The 16,221-nt window shown below is 39.8% G+C and overlaps 1 protein-coding gene across 1 annotated transcript in view; it reads right to left on the reverse strand.

Annotated features, from left to right (window-relative positions):
• Positions 1–868: 868 nt before the first annotated feature.
• Positions 869–16,221, reverse strand: part of C1QL1 (complement C1q like 1) — a 29,623-nt gene continuing 14,270 nt past the window's right edge. Inside the window, exon 2 of the mRNA XM_053453553.1 lies at positions 869–1,389. Within this exon, the coding sequence (XP_053309528.1) occupies positions 1,210–1,389 (180 nt within the window). The 3' untranslated portion in view covers positions 869–1,209. The remainder of the gene's footprint in view (positions 1,390–16,221) is intronic.

Raw genomic sequence — 16,221 nt, forward strand, 5'->3', positions numbered from 1 at the left:
TGTGTACAGCGTATGCCTTCCACTCCTACAACCACTTATTTTGATCTGTATATATATATATATAAAAATGTATAATTACAAGATTTATTTGGGAACTCCAGAGATGCGCAACGTGAGGTAGAAGGGAAGAAGAAAGTTGAGGTGGGCAGTAAGTTGAATTATTGAGGCACAATAACCAGATATGAGTAGGTTACCAAAAGGGCCAGTCATGCCCTGTCAATGATTGATTAGATACCAGTATTTAGAGGGGAATAATGGAGTTATTGGCAGGAGGTTATTGGAAAATTGATAGACAATGGAGTTTTGCAGAACAACGGAAAAGAGTTGATACAGGGATCAAACTGGGTTAGTGGGGATCTAGGAGTGGAGTTGTGGTGTAGAGATAAGAGTATGACATGTAAGTAAGCTTTGGTTCATGGCTTGGAAGAGTAATTGTAGAGGGAGTTGAGTTTAGGTTAGTCGGCAGGCATGGACTGGCCATCTGGCTCACCGGGCAAATACCCCAGCAGCAGATCGGGTGCAGATCAGATGCTTCAGGGTGAAGCCTGCATATCCAGCCGTCGGCCACAATCATGTCATCCGGCGGCCGCTGGCCATAAAGTGCCGCCCCGTCTTGCCAGTCCTGCCCTGTTAGGAGGAACATGAGTTAGGTTCAATGACTATGCGTTAAAGCATAGAAGGAGTTACATTTTGTCCTCACCCAACATGAAGAGCTTTATTCTGAGGAGCTTCACCTCTCATCATGCAGTGAGCTTTAGATATACAGCAAATAGCTAATCAGAAAGTGAACAATGAATTACTTTGCACAGGTCATGTATGGGATTACATGATATTTAAAAATATAGAAGCCCCTTTGTTTTATTTCCCTTCTTTCAAGGACGGGAAGAGTAAAAAGTTTTTGTAGCGATAGCGTGAGACTGGAGTGAGGTTTGTAGGTAGGACTAAGGTTTAGATGGTTGGTATAGTAGTAAGGCTTGAAGGTAAGATACAGAAGTGTAGGTTAAAAGGGTTTGGTTAAAGGATAGGGGTAATGCTTGAGGTACGGCACTATGGCTGAATGAAATGATACAGATCACAGGGAGAAGGACATGAAGTCTGTATACTGTCCTGGGCACATGGGGTTACGAAGGTTACTTCTTGATGTTCTTTTGTGCTTCTTGCTCCTTTGCAGTATTTTTGGCGTCGGGGGTAATCACCAGGATGAAGTCCTCAGTCTGAGTAAATGATGAATCCAGAGAAGGTGCTATATTTATTGTTGTTACCCCCGTGGGCTTTGCCTCCATCCAGTTTAATGAAGACTTCGTCTCCCGCATCCAAGTGGAGGATTACGCTGTTGCTGGCATAATCGTAATTCTGATCGGCGTCTTGAGCAATGGCGCTTGCCCGAACCTGAGAGTCAGAGAGAGGAAAGAAAAGTCAATAGTTAGGGAAAGAGAAACGGATGTGATGCAAGCACAATATGGGTAATTCTGGTTCAAAGCTTAAAAAGTGGTCTTATTACCATAGCAACCAAATGAATGGACCTGCCGATGCCTGCAGAGTCACCTTTCTTACATAACTTCCAAAGGGTCAAATAAAACAAGCAGGTTGGCTGGCACCAGCATACTCCCCGCCATTTTGTTGGAGTGGGGCGGATATAGGCAGGGCTGGGTTATGGGTAGAGGTGGGGCTGGGGCAAGACCGCCAACCTGCCGTACCCATCTGACCACCTCACGGCACTCAACTTTATGGCGCAGTGTGGGAGTCAGGGGAGATCAGAGGGTTTCTTCAACCAGCCATGATCCCCACTGCTCCCCACGACAGTGGGGCTGCTCTACAGGACAGTGGCCAAAATACGGGACAGCTGGGAGGTATGCGCCAATAAGAAGGCCAGGGGACTAAAAGAAACTGGAAGGTATGACGGGGAAATACACTATTTCATTGTACACTATTTAGCGTAGACATAATGTAAGTGGATGCATGAAATATACAGTATTACCTACAGACTGTGTAGAAACGCAGCTCAAGTTGTTTACCCCCAAGCTTTGACAAAAGCCCACTAAGACCTGATGTTACCTTTACGCTGATTTGGTGGATGGAATATGTACCATTTGTGCTACTAACAAGCACAGCGCCTGTCTAGTTTATCTGCGGCGAGAGTCTGATTGACTCGCGGCGCTGCGATTTCTGAAACCTTTATATTTTCTAATTGGCATGTGGATCGTACAGACATAAATAGGTAGAGGTCTGGTCCTGCAAATGGTAGATTTATTCACTGGATCTCTTCGTTCCCCTCGCCCCAATCGTTCATGGTGTGATTTGTTGTTCTGGAAGAACATTTTTGGTCGGCGTGTATCCGTATGTAGTTTTGGGCAAAGATGCTGTACATTTTGGAGAAAAGACCGGCTCCATAATATTCCAGCTCCGCCATTCATTTCCATCTTATTTTGGCGCCAATTTTTTTTAATCTAGGAGAATTTATTAGGGTTTTTACTCTTTAGATGGCCCTTTTATGGACATTTGTTCTTCAGATGTTGGTGATTGTTTTTTTTTGAGTTGGTTCTCTTTTGATGCCATGTGAGTGGACAGAGATTTAAAAAAATAAGTAAAAATGATATTAAATAAAAAATGATTAAAGACACAAATAACCAATATCTGCATTTTTTGTGTTTCTCATCCGGTAATGTCGCATTACAGAAATTGCTTGGTTTTCCCCATACCCGGTGTCTAATTTTCCCCATTTTTTACTGTACTTCAGTTGTGTCTTTTTCTTTTTTGCAAAACACGTAACCCGTTCTGCTGCGCTATGGCGAGGTCAACATGTTCCGCGTAGCGTGGCCGCCATGACACCACATGGAAGGCCTCCATACCCATTAGGATGTGCGTGACGTGTTCTCTCTCTTCGAGGAGTTAACAACAGTTCAGCCGGGAACAGAAGTCACTTTTCACAACAGCCATCAAGCATTCTAATTAACTCAGCTCGGTGTCAGAGGACGCTATAGTTATATTAATTATGTTCCCACAACACACAGACGGGGGGGAAAAATCCATACGGGTGTAAAAGAGAATCTCAAATGGTTTCATATATGTTTAATCAAATAAAACCTGATCTATTTTAATGATTTTAAAATCAGTGTGAGACAGAAAAATCTCATTCGAGGCGCTTAACGCACCAGAAAGACATCATTTTCGCTGGATGGTAACGCTCGCTGTATCCAACTGACACCCCCGATGCCTCAGAACTATAGAATCCCGCGCCTCCCCACCACAAAACCGTCGACAGTATACATTATGAAATGATTTCAGCGGGGTTAATTATTAATCCCTTTCTTCCAGCCTCGGAGAGGGAGAGCACACACGTGAGCGCAGACGCACACTCACACACACACAAAACCACCAGCACAGGTGTGTTAATAACCAGAATAAACAACACACTGTGCTGATAATTAACGTCTCCAGTCAGAAGCATCGCTGCCAAGAACTAAGGAAAAGAGTGCGAGAGAGAGAAGAGTTTGTGACTCATTAAAAGAGTCGCGTCCCCCCCTCCCTACATAGGAAAAATATTCTTTTTTTTATATATTTTCCGTCTAAACGCTAACCTTTATATTTTAGTGCCAGTAGAGCATCAGAGGATGGGTCAAAGAGACATTATGGTGCCCTTGATTGCAGCTCAACTCAGATGACGTAAACTCCCACTGTCTAAGCAATACATCTCTCATTTACTTATATATATATATATATATATATATATTTAAAGATTAATTTAAAATAAATTACCAAAAAATCACACTTGAAAACAAAAATATGTAAGATAAATAAATAAATAAATATATATATATATATATATATAAAGATTAATTTAAAATAAATTACCAAAAAAATCACACTTGAAAACAAAAATATGTAAAATAAATAAATATATATAAATATAAAGATTTATTTAAAATAAATTAACAAAAAAAATCACACTTGAAAAGAAAAATATGTAAAAATAATTGTATGTTTATTATTAGTCATATATGATTTTTTTTAAACGTGTCTGATGGTAGTAAGAAGGTTTTTACATTTTCTATTTTTTTTTCTTATTTTCTTCTTTTTTTATATTTACATGCACAGCTTGGTGGAGATTGCAGTCTGCAGTGCCACAAAGATGACGGAACAGGGTTTTTTTTTTAATAAACTGTAATTCATTTTATTCTGCTTATATATATATATATATATATTTGGGCTAATTAATTATTTTATATACTTTTTAGTCTATTATCCTTTTTTTTAGCCCATCTGGGGACCAGTACGTTCATAAAATCTGTTAAGAATTAAGAGTTATTAGAGTTAAGGTCCTAATATTATCTTTCCATCCCTATCTGTCCCACCTGGAATAATTCTATTTAATGCCAAGAAATATACTTACACATATTCCGTTTTTTTTTGTCTCTAAAACGTAATTCAAAGCAATTTTTCTGTTTTTCTGCCTTTTTTTTCCGGAAAGTATTTTTCTATTAGTGGTTCTGGACATGAGGAGTACGCTGATTTTTTTTTCCCCCCTCTCAACCAACATACAATTTACCAACTCATCCTGCTCCGCTCCAAACATCTCTCTCTTCAGGCCGTCTTTAATACTCTTCAGCAGATCAAATCATCTTGCACAAGATGGTACATAGGAGGGCTGAATCAGAGCAATTTTGACGTTGTTTTGTGAATACACTTCCCGGAAGAAATCATAATTAGGGGACGTAGTCATTTGCAAAACTTAAATCTAAAAAAAATTAATAGATATTCAAGAAATGGGTCCAAATAAAAAAAAGGCAGTAGTTTTTTTTTTTTAACGAATGCTGTGACATTAACTGTCTGTTATTAACTAATTATTGAGAGCTGTTTTTTTTTTTGTAGCATCCAAGGTTTGGGGAGATATATAGGTGGCAAGATGTGCTTTTATTAAAGCGGCTGCGTGTACGGGAATACTGTCAGCAAAGGTTTATGTCCTATTATAGCTATACCGACATCGCAATCAAGCCTCCCACATGATATGTTTAACCCCTTAAGGACAATGGGCGGTCCCTAAACCCATTGAAAACAATGCATTTTGAGCCCGTACATGTACGGGCTTTGTCATTAAGGGGTTAAAAGGCTCGCAACATCCATCCATCCGAGTCTATTAGAATTGGTGACATATGTAATGATTATACCCAATGACTACGGCAGCCTAAAATAATTGGTTAATGAGCCTCGCTGTTGTATCAGATACCAACACTGTACCACGGATGGTTAGTGATACATTTTTTAGGTGCCCCATCGATCAGAGGGTCCCCTTCTGGGACAGATAATGTGGGCTCAGCCTTAATGTCTTATTCTGCCCAGGCATCAAAAAGGTTAGAGCGTAAGCTGGAGTCTTGGCGGCTAAAATGTCACCTTGGTTTTTCTGAAGGGATCTTTGCGTGCATCCAAAAGGTCTGGCTGGGCTTCGCGTAAACTCACCTCTTCTATGTTGTATTCATTACAAATAGAACTTGACATTAAATAAGAACAAGTCAACCCATCTTGTCTGCCCATTTTCTGACTTAATCGGTCCTTGTTCTCGGTGTTGATTCAGGACAGCCATATGCCTATCCCATGCATTCCCTCGCTGTGTTAAGTAGGTTCCTTTTCGCTTAGGACCTCCTGAAATCTAAAGCCACCCTTGATCCCACCAGTCACCCTCCGTGCCCACGTTCTTTGACCGCAGGGCATGTCCTCTCTTTCTGGCCAAACTCATTTTTTATGGAAAATGCTCTTCTCTTGTACTGGTTGAACCACTTGATCAATTATAGGAAAAATTAATGAAGGGGTATAGAAAAGAAGAAGAAAGAGAACCAAGATAAAAAAAGCAGACTGAAGGATAAAGATGTGGAATGAGGAGGAGAGGGTGAAGCAGGCACTGAGGCAGATTCTGTCAGAGAGGAGAATGACGATGCTTTGCCAAGACAAGCAAATCAGATGCGACATTTGAAGAGGTGGATTTGTCCCAGCAGCTGCCAGCGTGTTTGTGTGGAGCAGATGTATTCATTTTATGCAACGGTGAAGGAGGGGGCACAAACACCCCCTCACTATCAATGAAAAGTACCCCTGGTATGTGTGCGATGGAGGAAATGTGGGGGAAAGGGTTATTTACTAAAATACAGTAAGCCTTCTATAAAACATGCAAGTTGGGGACAGAAAGTTCTTGCTTTTAGAAGGGGTGGGTTTGTCATGGGGAGGGGGGGCATCAAGAATAGCTGGAGAGCTGGAGAGAAGGGGAAAACAAGATGGACAGATTAAAAAGGGTAAACATAAGGCACTGTGTGTTAAAATAAAATGAGAATTGGGTAAAGTGTATGTAGTAGATGAGGTAGAGAGTAGATGTGGGAGGGACAAATTAGATAAAGAGTAGGAGGATGAGAGGAGGAACGTTAGGTAGAGAGTAGGAAAATGGGGATAGAGGGGAACAGTAGGTAGAGAGTATGAAGATGGGTGTAAGAGACTAGTATAATTAGGTAAAGTGTAGTCGTAAGGGAGTAAAATGGTAGGTAGAGAGTTGTGTGTTATAGTTGTTAGGTTATTAAAGGATAGTTGAGGAGAGTAGAAGGAGAGATGTATAGGGTAAGCAGATGTGAGTAGAGGAGAAGTTAAGGTGGAGAGTAGGCTAGTTGATGGAGATAAGGGACGGTTATGTAGCGAGTAGGAGGACGGAGGTAGAGGAGAAGGTGAGGTAGAGAGTAGGAGGATGATGAGAACAGAGGGAATGGTTAGGTAAAGAGGTGATAACAGGTAACAGGTGATGAGAGAAGGTTAGATGGAGAGTCAGAAGGTGAAAGCAGAGGGGAAGGTTAGGTAGAGAGCAGAAGGCTAGCAGTTGTGTTATTCTGGTTTGCAAAATAAACCAAAACGATGAGGAGATGCACCTGCTAGTTGGATGTTTTCTATAACGTTATTTCTATAGATGATTCTCATTACTTTTTATTCTCATCTGCAGTTTTTCCTGGAAAAGCAATCATCTGCATATAAAATACTTAATATATTCTTCTGTTAAGCATCACTGGTCATTTAGTGCTTCCATCGTGATTAGTTGATATAGACCCCACCATGTAAGTGGAAAATAGACTGACCTTAACTTACTCATTAGCCCGTTGCCTACAACTGTTCCTGAATCCCATTAAATTATGCACAATTGAAGATGTTTCTGGCATTGGTCCACGTCCTACAAAACTAATATATACAGAAACAGCTAACCATGCAAACTAATTAATGAGTAGCATTCCACTTAATTGCTTGTGAACATTCACTGGTAACAAAATAATCTGTATCAAATATGGGGAAGGAGCAAAACACAAACAAAAAACTAATAGGACATTCACAGGAACGTTTCAGATGTTACCATCTCCGCGTAAATACCTCTTGTGTTCTCAGATGAAGAAGGACATAAATGTGACCCTGGTGTCTACCTTCGCTCTTGTCCCTGCTGGCCTTCCTTTCACCTCACCCTGGCCTTCACTCCATCCATACTGGCCATCCTCACCTCCGTCCTGCCCTTGTCACTCACGCCATTCTTTACTATGCAGATAGACTGTATTATGAGAAAGTATATTCATTATTGGAATTAAATGCACAAAAATAGAACTATTTCACTTTCCATGGGTATTTTCCGAGTCTATGTGTTTAATCACATGCAAATGGCAATGTTTATTTTCCAAATGGCTATCGATTGATTAGAATTACCGAGGCTATCAATCAAGGTGATTGTAAGAATTTATCAACTTCCGCTTCACATTGGGAAGGAAAAAAAAATAATTAAAACAGAACTTGGCGGTCCGATAACACAACTAAAATAGCAACTTCTGGATACGCCTGTCATATTCAGCCATTGGCCGCACTTATGTCATCAAGTGGCCACAGGCCAGTACCGGGGCCCCCTCAATATCCCCAGTTAGGCCCTATTTACAACATCAATAAATGCAAGCCTTTATAAAGTCAATATCAATCTAAAAATAAAGTCAATTATAAATCTAGGTAAGTCGATTAATGCTTTAGGTGCGTTTCTGCCACAGCTAGTTATCCCACTCGGTTGTCACAGACAGCTGTACCTCTCTACGCTTAACAGGGGCTAGTCAAACAAATTTATGATGCCAATGACAAGTTTCAGTCCCGCGCAGGTGATTTTCCTGTGCTAAAATTATATGACGTGTTAATTAGAAATTAGAAAGTAATGCCATCTTTTTTTCATACCATGTCAAGGTATTTACGGGAAGTGCTATGCTTCTGGGTAATTTCAGGTAAGGCAAGGGTTAAACTTTAAAAGACATGCATCATATGGCGGTATAGGAACATAGAATTTGACAGCAGATAACAACCATTTGGCCCATCACGTCTGCCCATGTAGTGTGTATACACGTAGATACATACAAAATGATGTCAAAGAATTGGCCCCTCTACTGTAGTCTACCCTTTTAAATCAATTTAAATGAATTCTGTAAGAGAGTTTTATGCATCCCAAGCTTTCCCATATTTCTTTAAGAAGGGGAAAAAAAAATCTATTTTTTTAATACATTTTCTTAAATTGTAGGGGAATAGGCCATTTCATAACCATAAATTCCAACCAGAGCCATCGGTAGGGTTTCTAGCACAATAAGCAAACAACTGCTAACTCCATAAGCAACCAATTGACTATGAATTTGAGTGGTCAGTATAGTTAAGGGTTAACAGTGTTGACCAGGGTCAACCGAGGTCTCATGCGACTTTTGTGAGTTTCAGGCGAGGACATACAAGGTGAATGACAACTTGCATATCTTCGTCTGAAACCCGGCAAACAAAATAATGACATCAAACCCCTGTGTATGCGTTGGACAAAAGTCTAACTAGCGGACTCACTATAGCCAAATTGCATTTGAAAAACATCTCTCAACAAGCCTCTAATTAACAGTTGCAGCCCTAGCTACCTTATAAGTTGACTATTTAAATATAGAAACATGGAACAGAGCCATTTGGCCGACATCGCGTGCCCATTTTTCCTGATGGAAAGATGGAAACCTTTATCAGTTCTTGGCCTCGTCTTCGATTCAGGAGCCATACGGCTATCCCATCCAAGTTTACATTCCATTACTATTTTACTTCTGATGAATTTGATGGTGCTATATAAAACAATAAATAATAATAATAATAATGATAATAATAATGAAAGACTGTTCCACTTATCTACCACCCTCGCAGCAAAGTAAAACTTAACATTACATATAAGCCTCTTACCCTCTCCTTTTATATTATGACCTGTTGTCCTTTTTCTTCTCCTCTGAAACTTCTCTCCGGTACTTTGTTAACAAATAAAAACGTGTGCATCTCCAACAATAATAAATATAAAAAATCTTGTACAGATACAAGGCATATTTATCTGGGCCGCTCGTGATGTAAGAAAAAGGAGTTGATTTTAAGACTTCTTGCCTCTTGGGACCAACAGCTTACGCAAGTTAATGGTTTGAGTTCTATTAAGGATTCCTAATCAAACTCCATGACTTCATTCTGGCTCCAGAGTCAAATTTATCTTTGGAAACGGATAGTAAAACCCAGAATTTTAGAGGTATTTGTGAGTGGAATAATCAGGTGATGTCAAACACAAAAAATAGCGATCATACCCAGTTGGTCAAAATTCCATTTATCCCATTGGACAGATAGTCCCTACCTAGCAGCTATTTACATTTAAAGAAATTAAGGCTATAAGCCTCCGAGCTTAAAAGTGAGATTTGAGAAGATAAATTGGGTTGAAAAGTTCCCATGTGCTTTCAGACTGTATATATTTCCATGATCTGGTCAACCATGATTATTTTCTTCTTTTTTTTCTTTTACTTATTATTCTTAATGAGCTGACCCTGAGAATCATTAACCCTTTATCAGCCCATCGATAACATGCAATGACACTCATCAAATGGCTCTGATACCGGTCCTTGCACTTAAAGGTTTTTTTTTATTACAAGATCACAGCAGTGTAGAATAGGAAGGAGTCAGTTCCAGATTGCGTGACCCCGAGAATCTGCCCCTTCTCTCTGAGACCCCGAGATTGGGGCAAAAACCCCAATGAATGAATGGGACATCCAACCATCCCTGTCCCGGTAGTCATGCGCCGGTATGAGATCCGCGTGCGCCGTCTCAGCACATGAGTTAATTTGTACGTTGTGTTGGAGAAAATGCATCATCGAGCAGGGTGAGAAACTCAATTTATATTATTTTCTCCAACTGTCTCTGCATTTGCTATCGCAATGTATAGATTTTTTTTTGTTTAGCTTTATAAACCATCCTTCCCAAAATGTTGGTGACAGCTTCCCTCATAACCTAGCGAGAAGGTAGGCTAACAAAGAGATACCCGGATTATTATTCGTTGAATTGACAAGCTAAAAGTTACAATTGGCAGATGAGTCACCTTGTAGTATAGGGGTTTATACTTATATAAAAAAAGATATGAGGGGGTGTGATCAGAGAAGGGCGAGTTCCACCCATCAGCTAGACAGAGGAAATAATTAGAATTGTGTGCAAACTTTATGCTTTGCAAAACCTGCCTATGGTTACCGTGGCAACCTCCTCGGATTTCTGCCAAGTTGGGTATTTAAATACATACTTGGATATACAAAGAGAAATGTACTAAGGGTTGATCATTCGGAGAGATTTCACTCCAGTGGGAAAAAAAATACATTTTAATTTCTTTAATTTAGCATTTATTGTATTCTAAGAGCCCTGGTTGACGTGGTGAGAAACGTTACTCATTTTGGTACATAGGAGAACATAGGTGATGTATACGATCGTTGGAATGAAAAGTCCATCACCCAATTGGACTCCGCCATTAGGCAGACTGGACAAGTGTATAGAGCTTCAGCTTCTAGAGACATGGTTGGAGTCAATGGGTGGAACTTGAAGACACATGTGTACAAGGTTCCTCCAGTTCCAGCTTTTGCTCTACCTTAAAAGTTATTTTCATTTAGTGGGTAGGTTGTCCGTATAGATGTCTGAGACATCTAGTCCTGCCCTGAGACACCTACCAGGAGTTCTTCATGTTACTGGTGTCACAGTTTCGAGAGATGGGACTTGCGGTGGGATGGTTGGTCCTTTGTGAGTGATTCCACCATCAGATGGCCAAATGTTCTTTTAAATATACCCTTCCTTTTAAATTGTAATGATTTTTATTAATTTTAAGGTTATAAACAGAATAAAAGCAACCATCACCTATAAATACAACCTATACAGCATTATTATAACAAAGGACATACATAAATAAGTATACATTGACAAACAAAACAGTAAGGAGAGTGAAAAAGAAAAAAAGTAGCAGACATTGGAAGAGGATCCTTATCAGCGAGGTCAAGTAATCTGAAAAAATTCAATACAAGCCTGAGCATACTTAAGGAGGTGGATAATATTATTGAATAATGCTAATCACAGGGACTGTGCAGAATTAAGTAAGTTACGCCATGGAGACCAGATATCCCAGAACAATAGCAAATATCTCCAAAATGTTCGTAAAAGTATCTTTCACAAAAAATGTGATGATCTTTTTGATTGCCTTTTTATTTCTGGGAGAGGCGGAAATCTCAGTGTTTTCCAACCTCTAGCTGATGAAATTGTAAAAGCTGAGATTATATTTATCGTTAAATATTTTAAAGAGGGGCCAAGAGAAGGAAGATCCAAATAGAAAAGAAACATTTGGGGTGTTAAACTTATATTAAAATCCAGAAGTATTGATAGCTAATACTCGAGTTTCTGAAGCATGGCTTTTAATTCTGAGCATTGCCACCAGATGTGGAAAATGGTACCGGTTTCCTTACCACATCTTAAATATTTGGATATTTATTATAAAATTGAGCTTATCTGGAGGGAACTAAATGCCCTTCTTTTTATTACAGAGCTAGATTCATTTTCCATTGGTCCATGTTCATAAAAGCAATTGGTGGAACCCAACCCAACTTTTTTCGTTGAGTGTAAAAATGGATGGGGTGGGTGCAGCCATCTTTATGCTACTGTTTTTGTGAGAGTTGCCCATATCATATATTTTAGATTATAGCGTTGTTCGGGGTCCTAATCCTGCAGTTTCACACATCACATGACAATCACTCCTTCAGATAACAATCGTTCATGAAGGAAGTGTTCTGTAAGGTTCCTTTGGCCACCTGCTGTTCCATTACAGTTTCTCACGCATCAGAGGAAAAGAAGAAATTGGACATTTCAACATTTCCAATTGTGGAATCGCAACATATAGAGAGCAGCCTTCACCTCAATAAATAAACAAAACAAGTAATAATTAAAAACTGTTTATTTTTAAATAAAAGATAGAGCGTATTGCTCAAAAGTTTCTAGAAGTCAGTGGTGTACAGCTTCAGAGAAGAAAGCAGAACCGTATTGAGATCTAGCTTTCAGAGAAGAAAGCAGAACTGTATTGAGATCTAGCTTTCAGAGAAGAAAGCAGAACCGTATTGAGATCTGGCTTTCAGAGAAGAAAGCAGAACCGTATTGAGATCTGGCTTTCAGAGAAGAAAGCAGAACCGTATTGAGATCTGGCTTTCAGAGAAGAAAGCAGAACCGTATTGAGATCTGGCTTTCAGAGAAGAAAGCAGAACTGTATTGAGATCTAGCTTTCAGAGAAGAAAGCAGAACCGTATTGAGATCTGGCTTTCAGAGAAGAAAGCAGAACTGTATTGAGATCTGGCTGTATTGAGATCTGGCTTTCATGATACTGTCCATGTGTTGCTTGTTGGATAGGCTAAGTTGGATGGAGGACGTTTGACTGGACAAACTCATTGCTAGACTACAACCCAGTGACACTTTTATTGAATTTTGTAGACAGAGAACACAGATTTTAAGTCCACTATTGGTTCCTCAAGTCTCTTATTCTACTGGTACTCCAGATCTATCATGGAAACCATATGTTCTGTCCAAAAAAACAGAGGTTAACCAACAAAAAGGATATAGAAGGATTCAACTGAGACCTTCCACTGTACACAGTTTTTGTTTTAGCCTTGAACAATTCCAAGTAGTGAGCACTTGTTCATATTTGATCATGATTGTGTAAAGTACCTAGACGAGGCGTCTTTGAAAGTCAGAAATGTGGGTCATTAAGAAGCTACAGTGTGGCATTTCTACTTAAATTATTGTGCTTCTCGTTTTGACCTCTGCCGTGCACATTATCAGTGTCCATCTGCTTCCGTTCACCATCTACTTCTTTTTCAAGGTCCATGTGATACAGGATAAGATATGTGGTTCCACAAAGACAAGGGTGAATTATGACATAATATTCTATCGAATTAACAGGCACTTATACTGCCTTCCAGCTGGTGATAATTGTTAGGAGGTAGTAATTCCTCTGACATGCTAATTATACTATACTAGTGGGTGTCGTATAGGATATTAGTGTGTAAGAGTGTGAGAACCAAACATTCATATAGCTAATCAGCTAATGAATAATTATGCATCACTTGAGAAACACAGACGCACTTTATCTCTTTGCCAGCGTTTGATAACATAGCTACGTAGGTTGTATTAAGCACCAATGGTTAATCATCAATGGTCAATCTTCTCCAAATAAGTTGCTCCTAACAACTGACTTAGAGAACTGGATAACGGAAGTCATCTTTTGATATGCTTATTCCTTGTTGTCTTAAATTAGAACCCCAAGTCTCCTTGTACCCCGCAGAATGTTTCTATGTGACATGCTCGGCTGGACACTTAAGCCCTGTCATGTTTCCATTGATGGCACATTAGCCATAAGTAATGCGAGAATGACACAGACAAGGTTGTTGCAAGGTTGGGTCATGACTCCTGACGCTAGTGAAGAATGGAGGAGATGGTGGAAACACACGCTGCCGAAGCCTCTGTATGTGTGTCCAGCTGAATTGGGGCTCAGCACATTAGAACTTCGGAATTTTGGCAAAATGTATCTGCTGAGTTTAGCCAAAACTGGGCTGAATATGAGCTTCCGTGAGTGCTATTAGTGAGCAGAGCTGAGCATACATGATGGAACTGGAAAAGGGTAAGGGAATGAGAAAAGCTTAGTGTTTGAAAGAATGAAATGAAAGACTGCATTGGGATGTTCTGTAATGGGTCACCAATTTTATCATTTAAAAGGGAAGTATATGAAATATGCATGTTTTATGTTTAATTTAGCAATGACTTCTTAATATGTATGTATGCAGCAAAGCACTCCCTCTTGTATCTTAAAGACTCTTTTCTAGAACCTTTGTAGAATATCTTTCTTTACTTCTTCTCTGCCTTTTTATATATATAGGAGATGGATATATATCCTAATATTCTCCTGTTCAGACGGAGATTGTTCACGCAGGGTCATCTGCATACCTAGGAACTCTCCGGGTTTCGCTCTGGGTGAAGCGCCACTTCTCCGGGTCAATTCTCCGGGTCACTTCTATCGGGAAACACTCCACTCCCTGCCCACTTCCCCTCCAACAATAGAAGATGGAGAAACCAGTGAATAGGTGTGAGCAGATGGGGAAGCTGGTGGAAGCTGGCACCTCCACTCCATGTGCTTTCTTATTAACATAAGTGAGAACCTCGTGGCATTGCCTTCAACGATCTCCGTGCGTTAGGCCTGTAGACCATTTGATTGGGTTGATTGGTGCAGTTAATGTGAGTGATGTTGGTTAAATGTATTAATTAATTAGCATGTGTGATTGTGGATATATGTATTACCCAATATGAGTAGAGTAGAGTAGTAAACGAGTTTGAGTAAAGGCGCATGCAGTGGGAGAGAATGGAGAAATCATATGAACCTGTGAGTAGACGCCTAGTCACCTACAGCGAGTGGATGAATGAAACCTTTCTATTTCTTTGAGTAGACATCTAGATATGATGCTTTATTTTCCCTTGTACTTGGTAACCTTGATTCCCAGCTGGACTGGCGCTCTAACCTCTCTCTTTGGCCTCTCAGGCTGTCATTTACAGCTCCTCTCTCTCCTCCCCACCTCCATACATCTCTGACATCCCATCCTGTTCCTTCCAAGACATCTGTTCTCTGGAAACGTTCCTGCATTTCTTTAGACATGTAACCGGAGAATTTCTGAAGGGATAGCGTGTTTTGAATCCCACGCCCCCGGTGCTGGAAACAAGTGCCTGTCTTTGGCTTAATTAGCTAATTACTTGTTCTTAACGACTGGGAGGTGTTTTCAATATTTGGATGGTTTTGAATCTTCATGGCGTGATTCCTCCTCCTACTACTCCTTCACTTAAACTTTTTCTCATGTCACTCCTCACAACGGTAGCTTATTATTCTTTCAATACGCTGCACCTCTCCTCCACACTGCCTTCCTTTTTCTCTTATACTGTGTCTTGCCTTTCCATTTCAGTACCGCTCTCCCCATCTATCTCACACTGGCCAAGATTGATTGGAGTATCTTGGCCCGATGCTGCCCTAGGCCCAACTGCCCCCACCACTTACCTCTAGGGTTGCTGTCCTCTATGCTAAGCACCGGGGTATGATGTCATATCCCAGAACGCTGTATTGTAAAGTAAGATCATGATGAAGCCTAGGGTATTTGGCACCCAGGGCGCATCCTGTATGTGCCCCCCTCCCAAAAAAAAGGGGGTATCTGGAAAAGGGATTTAAATATGCCCTTATAACTCCTCCTATTACTCCTTATAACTCCTCCCTATATCTCCTCCTATTATTCTATATAACCCTCCCTATAACTCCTCCTATTATCCTATATAATGACACCTATTACTCTATGAGCGTCTCTTGTTTTGCTTCTGAGATGCTTGAAATATTAGCGACCTGTCCGCTGTTAAAAGGCAGTTGGAAATATTGCTTCTAAACAGAGATTAATAAACCAATTCTTAATATTTACAGATTAGTAAACATTTTATCAATGCAAATGTATTCAAATATATTCAGAGAATATTTTAATGAGGAATTCCTGCCAGCTCGATACCTAAGAAAACATGTGAAACGTGTTCCCCTGCACTATACCCTGCAGGGTATAATCATACGGATATTAACGTCATTTAATTTACAGGGAAAGCCCCATAACTATATATATATGTATATATATATATATATATATATTTTTTTTTTTAATTAAAAATAGTGCATACCAAAACATTATACCGTATTTGCTCGATTATAAGACGAGGTTTTTTTCAGAGCAAATGCTCTGAAAAATAACCCTCGTCTTGTAATCGGGGTCGTCTTCTAATCAGACCTCAAATGAGGTCTGACTATTAGACTAAGATCCAGATCCCCCGCAT

This window comes from Spea bombifrons, chromosome 13 (genome assembly GCF_027358695.1).
Source record: "Spea bombifrons isolate aSpeBom1 chromosome 13, aSpeBom1.2.pri, whole genome shotgun sequence".
Taxonomy (NCBI): Eukaryota; Metazoa; Chordata; class Amphibia; order Anura; family Pelobatidae; genus Spea; species Spea bombifrons.